A 9,578-nucleotide genomic window follows, 5' to 3' on the forward strand; every position below is an offset into this window, starting at 1 on the left:
AAAGGCGGAGTCCAAGAGCTCGATTCTGTAGATACAAATAGTAAATACAAATAATAATACAAATAGTAAATACACACACACACACGCGTGCGCGCGCGCACGAAAGTAATTTAAAAAGGACATAATAGTAATGTAATGTCAAACATTTAAAATTATGAAAAAAATGTGTGATTTGTCAATAGGAGCCGGTGGCTGAGCGGACAGAACACTGGACGCGTTATCCTGTGGTCCCGGGTTCGATCCCGGGTGCCGGCGAGAAACAATGGGCAGAGTTTCTTTCACCCTGATGCCCCTGTTACCTAGCAGTAAATAGGTACCTGGGAGTTAGTCAGCTGTCACGGGCTGCTTCCTGGGGGGGGGAGGGTGGAAGCCTGGTCTAGGACAGGGCCGCGGGGACACTAAGCCCTGAAATCCTCTCAAGATAACCTCAAGATAGCCCTCACGCGGTGAATGGCGGTCATGATGGTCCACACGCGGTTGTAGGCGGTCATGACGGCCCACACGCGGTTGTACGCGGTCCTGACGGCCCACACGCGGTTGTACGCGGTCCTGACGGCCCACACGCGGTTGTAGGCGGTCAGGGCGGCCCATACGTGGTTGTATGCGGTCATGACGGTCCACACGCGGTTGTACGCGGTCATGACGGTCCACACGCGGTTGTACGCGGTCATGACGGCCCACACGCGGTTGTACGCGGTCATGACGGCCCACACGCGGTTGTACGCGGTCATGACGGCCCACACGCGGTTGTACGCGGTCATGACGGCCCACACGCGGTTGTATGCGGTCATGACGGCCCACACGCGGTTGTAGGCGGTCAGGGCGGCCCACACGTGGTTGTATGCGGTCATGACGGCCCACACGTGGTTGTATGCGGTCATTGCGGCCTACATGCGGTTGTACGCGGTCAGGGCGGCCCACACGCGGTTGTACGCGGTCAGGGCGGCCCACACGCGGTTGTACGCGGTCAGGGCGGCCCACACGCGGTTGTACGCGGTCATTGCGGCCTACACGTGGTTGTACGCGGTCAGGGCGGCCTACACGTGGTTGTACGCGGTCAAGGCGGCCTACACGTGGTTGTACGCGGTCAGGGCGGCCTACACGCGGTTGTACGCGGTCATGGCGGCCCACACGCGGTTGTACGCGGTCATTGCGGCCTACACGTGGTTGTACGCGGTCAGGGCGGCCTACACGCGGTTGTACGCGGTCAGGGCGGCCTACACGCGGTTGTACGCGGTCAAGGCGGCCTACACGCGGTTGTACGCGGTCAGGGCGGCCTACACGCGGTTGTACGCGGTCATGGCGGCCCACACGCGGTTGTAGGCGGTCAGAGCGGCCTACACGCGGTTGTACGCGGTCAGAGCGACCCACACGCAGTGAAAGAATAAGTGAGCAAAACAGCCCACTCACACGGAGGTAGAACGATAGTGGCCAAGGAGAGAGAGAGAGAGAGAGAGAGAGAGAGAGAGAGAGAGAGAGAGAGAGAGAGAGAGAGAGAGAGAGACTAAGAAGGTAGAGGAGTAAGGGAGGGAGGAAGGAAGGCATGGGAAGGAAGGAGGGAGGGAGGCGAGGAAAGAGAGAATAAGGAGAGGGAGAGAGAGAGAGGGAGGAAGGGATCCAGGCAGGAAGACCTTGCGACACCACGGTGTGATGTTATCGTACGGCACCACACCAGACCCACCAATTTGCTCCCTGGGGCGTGTAGTCAACTGAAGAACGATCTCTAATCGCTCTGTCTCTCGCCCTCACACTCGGGGAGACGAGACGCAGCTTGTCCAGCAGTAATTGCCTTTGTGTTGTATCATCTGGTTTATCCCCGTTCTTATTTCTGATGTTTTTTTTCAGATTGGACAATTATTCATGATTGCTCGATCTTTTTTCACAATATTCTCATATTCTGTGACTTTTACTAAGACATATATGAGAGTGTTGTATGTTGATTTACTGGGGGGGGGGAGAGTGAGAGTGAGAGTGAGAGAGAGAGAGAGAGAGAGAGAGAGAGAGAGAGAGAGAGAGAGAGAGAGAGAGAGAGAGAGAGAGAGAGAGAGAGAGAGAGAGAGAGAGAGGGGGAGAGAGAGAGAGAGAGAGAGAGAGAGAGAGAGAGAGAGAGAGAGAGAGAGAGAGAGAGAGAGAGAGAGAGAGAGAGAGAGAGAGAGAGAGAGAGAGAGAGAGAGAGAGAGAGAGTGTGTGAACGTGTGTTTACTCAACACACGGGAGATCAGATCAACTGATCACATAAAGGATCTGGCACACAGTTTGCTACCGGCTCATCCTGTTCCTAATATGACTTTTACTTAGATTAAAATAAAGTTTATTCCTAATGATTCAAATAAAACAAAAGTTTGGACAGACCTAGATACCTGTCCCTTATATGATAGATTTTGTTCCTTACAGATAGTTAGAGACGGATATAATCCAATAAAAATCTCAGGAAATAAATGAATCTCTAGGAACAGGCTTCAGATGAGCTGAGGTAGGATAACAGCCCTTGCTTGCAGATTCACTGTGTACCACAACTGACAGCCCTAATGAACCCTAGTCTTAATTTTGACAGAGAGAGAGAGAGAGAGAGAGAGAGAGAGAGAGAGAGAGAGAGAGAGAGAGAGAGAGAGAGAGAGAGAGAGAGAGAGAGAGAGAGAGAGAGAGAGAGAGAGAGAGAGAGAGAGAGAGAGAGGTAAATATATTTATCTTGTTATACTCCCCCAGCAATGGATCTCTTAATCAAGTATATCACAGCACCATACCACACACACACGATTAAGCGTGTTTAAGAGTGTCAGAGAAGGGACCCACCCATCACAATTAGCGTGACCAGAGACAATTAAAACTCTCAACAGGGGTCAACCAGGTAACGGCGACAACCAATCAATTATCTGGTCGTTTCCTTCACCTCCTCTACCACTGAGTAGTTAAGGTGTAATTATCTCGCCCTATTTTAGACCTTCCTCTACTGGCCTAACTAGAAACCGAGACCCATATTTTGACTAGCAGGTGTTGAAGTGACATTGATAGTTAAACCACTTAATTGGTGCCAAAATTGGCGTTGATAACAAAAAATTAAATTAAATTTAAATTTTCTTGGAATCTGCTTTCTCTGCTTCGGGGCTTAAGCCGTTTGGCCTCTATTAACAGTAAAGTTACTGCGGACCCGGCAGGTGTGTACATGGGTATAATACATGGGGTAATTGTTCCTAGCAGGTGTGTACATGGGCATTTATTTCCAGCTGGTGTGTACATGGGCGTTATATATATATATGAAATTTTACCCCAGAAGCTCGGTTTGATATATATCTGATTTCCTGGGAAGTGTACGTTTAACCATTTGTATGGTGTCCAGCTTCATGTTCTACTTCCCAGCTGACTGTGTATCCCAGCTTCATCAGCATCCCAGCTTCATCAGCATCCCAGCTTCATCAGCATCCCAGCTTCATCAGTATCCCAGCTTCATCAGCATCCCAGCTTCATCAGCATCCCAGCTTCATCAGCATCCCAGCTTCATCAGCATCCCAGCTTCATCAGTATCCCAGCTTCATCAGCATCCCAGCTTCATCAGCATCCCAGCTTCATCAGCATCCCAGCTTCATCAGCATCCCAGCTGCTTCATCTTTTGCATCACCACTTCATGTCATACCTCAGCATCATCTCCAACACTACTCGCCCAAAACATTTTCTTCACGCGATACCCTTAAACTTCCTTAAATTGGGAACACGGTTTACAGCACGAAGCCGCTTTCCTTCCTGGAATCGTGGGAGGTTCTTGGTCTCCTTCGACCGAAGGATCTTCCTGCAGGTGGTGGCCCTCGTTTGGGCCCAGGAGGTATCCAGGTGGTTTCCAGGTGGTTTCCAGGTGGTTTCCAGATGGCAATCTTCAGGAGGTCTTTTATGACAGCTGGATGGTCTTATGGTGCCTCCCAGATTGTCCTCAGATGATCAGCAAAACTGCCTAAATACACCTCAGATGGTTCGTCAAATGGTCCACGTGTATTACGACTCTTTGGTCCCCTAAGTGACCTTTCCGTTAGCCATAGAATGTCTCACGGTAAACCTCCTCTAGTGATTCCAACGCGATACTGATTATTTAGTTAGGTCAAGCTTGAAACAGCATCGATTATTTTCCATTGCCAATCTGCTAATCAGTAGAACGGCGGCCTCGCGTCTTGCTGGGTCGGTGTTCGATCCCTGATGTTCCAAATGGCTGAGTTCCGTTCCTTCATCACATCCTCATGTCCCTGCTCCTTAATTGTCACATTATCTCTTCCTTGTGCTAAGTTCATACTGGTTCAATGCTTTGTTGATAATTGATAATTATCAATTATCCGTTGATAATTACCATACATTTTCTCTCTATTTGTGATGTGGAGTTCAACGGAGCTGTTTGTGCTATGGTGTATCTATACTATGTACTGGTTGTATATATATTGTGTTTTATTGCTAAGGGATACGAGCCTCTATTAAGCTATAGTGGACATCATGACGGTGGAGTGTTCCATCACAAATATTAAACTCATCAGCTTATTGCGTATTATATTTCTCAAATAAAGGAAACAAAAAAAAACATTGCGAGAGAAAGATAAACACAGGCACATGGATGCATAAAATACATTAAATATAACTGATAAAAACGAAACCTCTACATGAAAGAATATGTGTGTGTGTGTATGACAGTGTCAGACCACGGAGGAAAATTGAAACAGGAATTTCCTTAAGTACTTTCGTATATTAATACATCTTCAGAAGGAGTGATTTTACAGGTCAAGTATTGGACATAAATAGGCAGGAGAGAATGGTGGAGTGAGGTGAGGTACAATAACAAATAAATGGGAATTAGGTGGACACAAATATGATTTGCAAAAGAAATGCTGAAGGCCTATTGGCCCATACGATGCAGCTCCTATCCATACCCACCAACAGGCCCACACATGGATTAAAATAGCATAAGATAGTATATATTTACAATGAATTAGTGAGACAAATGTGTATCAATGATCCTACTCAAATCGCCCTTTAATTGATCTATCAAAAATGGATCTAAGTTATATAAACCACTGCCAATGTTCAAATTACCTTCTTTTGTAATCTGTATCAAAGCAGATTCAATTATGTTTCTGTTATAAGTGCTTTTACAATTCGTTATTGAAGAAGCCATTTTGGTGAGCATCTTCTGACTTTTAGCATTTTAATCACGTGTTTATTTTCGTAATTTACACACATATATGTATATATATATGTATGTATAAAATTACTCCATGTGGAGTGTGTGAGGAGTGTGAGGCGAGATGTGACCAGCATCAGATGGATCAAAACTCACCAATAAACTGCTCTGAGCTATGATCTTGGGGCGCCGACGCGTGAACTCTTGACCCCTGCTGGTCACTTCGGGTCAATCGGCTGCCAAAACCCACCGGGAGATTATTTACCTTGTCGGGGGTCCGTCAGTGAAGTGGGTGGTCGGGCTGTTACTGTGGAAAATTGAGGGGGTCAAGTCAGAACCCCACGAATACACTGGTAGTGGCGAATGAGTTTCTGTTTATATAATGGATAGATATTGGTCGTAGAAAGCAATCTGTAGTGAAGGTTCTAATGAAATCGAGTCGTGAGGGACGCCAGATGTGGTATTGGCGTCTGTAGCGTACGCCAGACTCTTGGTACCATTAAACAAGGTGGTTATTATTGGCAACTGCGGGACTGTCGTTGCTGAGCCTTGCAACACAAACCCATCCCCTCCTTAATATAGCTTTCACTCTGGGAAAACAAGACACCTGCAATTATTTTGATATTGGAGGGTAGGGGGTTGCAGGTGTTGAAGAGTGTTGGAGAGCGGTGGTGGTCTGGGTGATGCTTACACAACACAGTGTTCTCAGCGCTGTTGCCAAGGCACCACGCTTGCCTGGGATTGTGTACTTACCTATCAGTGACTGCGGGGAAGTGAGGTCTAACTCCTTACGCTTCGCCTGTACCAACCTGATGCTTGCATACCTGCTGGGTTATAACGCAAGTATTCTGATTTACACCAAGTATTTACATCAAGTATTCTGACATTCGCATTCTTCGCCGCATCTGTCCTTAAAGTTGTGGATGGAGATGGTTACCACAACTCGGTTAAATACGGTTGTAGGGTTGAACTCTAGCTCCTGAACCCCGCTTTGTAAGGTTTAAGCCTCCCCCCAAAATAATGTAATTTTTGTACTTTTTAGGGGGGTTGCTTCTATTATATTATCCTTTCTTATTTTGTTCACTCTTCCTACGCTGCTGTTTTCCCAAGTAGGGTCTAAAACCTGCACCGGCATCAGCTTTTTGACACTTTTTTTTTTATTAATACATTAGATACATCTGCATTAGTGCAGCTACCCTAGACTATATGAAGTGGAGTACAGTGTCAAAAAAAGCTAACTAGGTGATGCTAAAAAATCCCCATCACACAGGATGGTTAGTCATACAGAGCTTTTTGACACACTGTTCTCCCCTTCATAGAGTCTAGGGTACCTGCACAAATGCAGATGTACCTAATATATTAATTAATATAAAAATCTCAGTTCAGTTCTCTTAACTTAGGATGTTTGCCCCGAAGTGTCTCTCTGAAGTTCTTATTTTGCTCTCTGCTTCGTCTAAGGAGCGACTGTGTACTTAATATTGCGTCACGAACATCCATCATTAAGTTCCTGAAAGTTCGTGTCCCAGCTCCTTGTCCTCATGTTCCAGCTGCTTGTTTTCATGTCCCAGCTGCTTGCCCTCATGTCCCAGCTCCTTGTTCCTCATGTTCCAACTCCTTGTCCTCGAGTTCCAGCTCCTTGTCCTCGAGTTCCAGCTCCTTGTCCTCGAGTTCCATATCCTTGTCCTCGTGTTCCAGCTTCTTGTCCCCCCCCCCCCGTGTCCCAGCTCCTTGTCCTCATGTTCCAGCTCCTTGTCCTCGAGTTCCAGATCCTTGTCCTCGTGCCCCAGCTCCTTATCCCCGTGTCTCAGCTCAATCTAGTGTCTTAGCTCATATGTCCTAAAATTCATCAATTTTCTTCATATTGCTGTTGCCTCTCTCTGTGATCTGGTCCAGCTAAGGAACTCTATAAGTACTCCAGCTAAGTGTTCAAGATGGTGCAGGAGACCTTTGTACGTGCGTACATGAGCGCACATGCTCGCTTCAGAGTAGCCTATTTATAAGGCGAAAACCCCGCCCTTTTCTCTACATGTCCCAAATCCCAATACTTAACCATGCCGGCGAGAGCAATTAAAGAAAGGATGATATAGCATTGTTATCGAGAAATCTCAACAGCGCAGCGGCCTTGAATAATGCATCACCGCGCATGAGGGGATCATGTCCCAACACACACACACACACACACACACACACACACACACACACACACACACACACACACACACACACACACACACACACACACACACACACACACACACGCACACACACACACACAGAGGAACAGGTTGCACATGCACTTCAGGAACAGGTTGTGGAAGCAAATACTATTCATAATTTTAAAACCAGGTATGATAGGGAAATGGGACAGGAGTCATTGCTGTAAACAACCGATGCTCGAAAGGCGGGATCCAAGAGTCAATGCTCGATCCTGCAGACACAACTAGGTGAGTACAACAACTAGGTGAGTACACACACACACACACACACACACACACACACACACACACACACACACACACACACACACACACACACACACACACACACACACACACACACACACACACACACACACACACACACACACACACACACACACACACACACACACACACACACACACACACACACATACACACAGGGTAAACCCCCCCCCCCCAACGTTTAGAGAAACGTTATTTTACGTTTTTTGTTCTAACAACGTTGTAGGAACGTAATAAATGAAGGAAAAAAAAGGTCGTGGTTTGGTACTGTTTGTTACCTTCAAACTAACTAATCCTCCATTAATTTTGGAACACGCAGGTTTAAAATAAAATATGATTCGCCCTAATTGATTATCCACCAGTCTATCTGTGGGGCGTTTTCTCTCACTTTAGAGACTTGAGTGAAATTGGAGGGGGGAAGGGAGGGGGTTGAGGAGGGGGAAGGCGAGGACGATTATTTACCTCTCTATTGGCGCACGAATTAAGGGACAGGTAGACTCGGCCCGTCACGGCTTGACGTCCTACTATACATACAAGATTTATCAATGTAGACAGAGCCTTTGGTCACACCGCCTCTGCACATTCCGTTTTCGTTGCGGTCCTTGAAGCCTCAACAACAAAAAAAATGTACACAATGTAATCACAAGAACAATCCCAGCAACACTTATCATCAACATATCCACAAATGCGTATCAACAAACCCAGCAACATTAATAGTGTTTGTGGGTTTGTTGATGCTGTAAATGTTATTTGTACCAAATGTTTGGCTGCATAAAATGTTGAGGCTTCAATACATAGGTTTCAGTGTCGTGCAATGTTATAACGGTTCTGTGACATGCAGAGCTTATCGTTCCACGTCATGCAATGCTTAGGGTTCAGTATCATACAATGAGACATTTGGTTGAATGATTGAGATTAACAGAACTTCTCAGAACACCTAGCTGATCCTAGCTCTCCTAGCACCTAGATGACCTAAAGAACAAAGAAGTACAACCTTGGTCACAATGACCAATGTTGCTCAACTTAAAAAAATAAATAAATAAATATATATACAACTTCGCTGAGTTGTATATTCTAACTTAAAAAAATACAATTTTATTAAGTAGAGCGACACCGAATAATATAAAATAAAGAAGCAAATACTGCCAACAGTTTCAATGACAATAATCCAATGAGACAATGAAGGTGTTTCCAAGCCCGCGATATATATACTGACGTACAGGTTTGGTCGTGTTTAGTTGTTGCGTCACTCACCAGGCGGCCGGCCGGTCGCCTCACTCCTGCACCACCACCACTGTTGGCTCGCTCATAATTGTACTCATTTTTGGGTTTGTTTACCCACGTAACCCATTTTTGGGTTTGTTTATACACGTAACCCATTTTTGGGTTTGTTTACCCACGTAACCCATTTTTGGGTTTGTTTACCCACATAACCCGTTTTTGGGTTTGTTTACCCACGTAACCCATTTTTGGGTTTGTTTACCCACGTAACCCGTTTTTGGGTTTGTTTACCCACGTAACCCGTTTTTGGGTTTATTTATCCACATAACCCGTTTTTGGGTTTATTTATCCACGTAACCCATTTTTGGGTTTGTTTACCCACGTAACCCATTTTTGGGTTTGTTTATCCACGTAACCCATTTTTTGGTTTGTTTACCCACATAACCCGTTTTTGGGTTTGTTTACCCACGTAACCCATTTTTGGGTTTGTCTACCCACATAACCCATTTATGGGTTTGTTTACCCACGTAACCCGTTTTTGGGTTTGTCTACCCACGTAACCCGTTTTTGGGTTTGTTTATCCACGTAACCCGTTTTTGGGTTTGTCTACCCACGTAAACCGTTTTTGGGTTTGTTTACCCACGTAACCCATTTTTGGGTTTGTTTCTCCACGTAACCCATTTTTTGGTTTGTTTACCCACGTAACCCATTTTTGAGTTTGT

The 9,578-nt window shown here is 45.9% G+C and overlaps 1 protein-coding gene across 1 annotated transcript; it reads right to left on the reverse strand.

Annotated features, from left to right (window-relative positions):
• Positions 1-416: 416 nt before the first annotated feature.
• LOC138367509 (uncharacterized) lies at positions 417-851 on the reverse strand. The gene has a single exon (XM_069329189.1). The coding sequence runs from the start codon at positions 849-851 to the stop codon at positions 417-419; it is 435 nt and encodes a 144-aa protein (XP_069185290.1).
• Between the last annotated feature and the right edge of the window lie 8,727 nt (positions 852-9,578).

Source organism: Procambarus clarkii, chromosome 22 (genome assembly GCF_040958095.1).
Source record: "Procambarus clarkii isolate CNS0578487 chromosome 22, FALCON_Pclarkii_2.0, whole genome shotgun sequence".
NCBI lineage: Eukaryota > Metazoa > Arthropoda > Malacostraca > Decapoda > Cambaridae > Procambarus > Procambarus clarkii.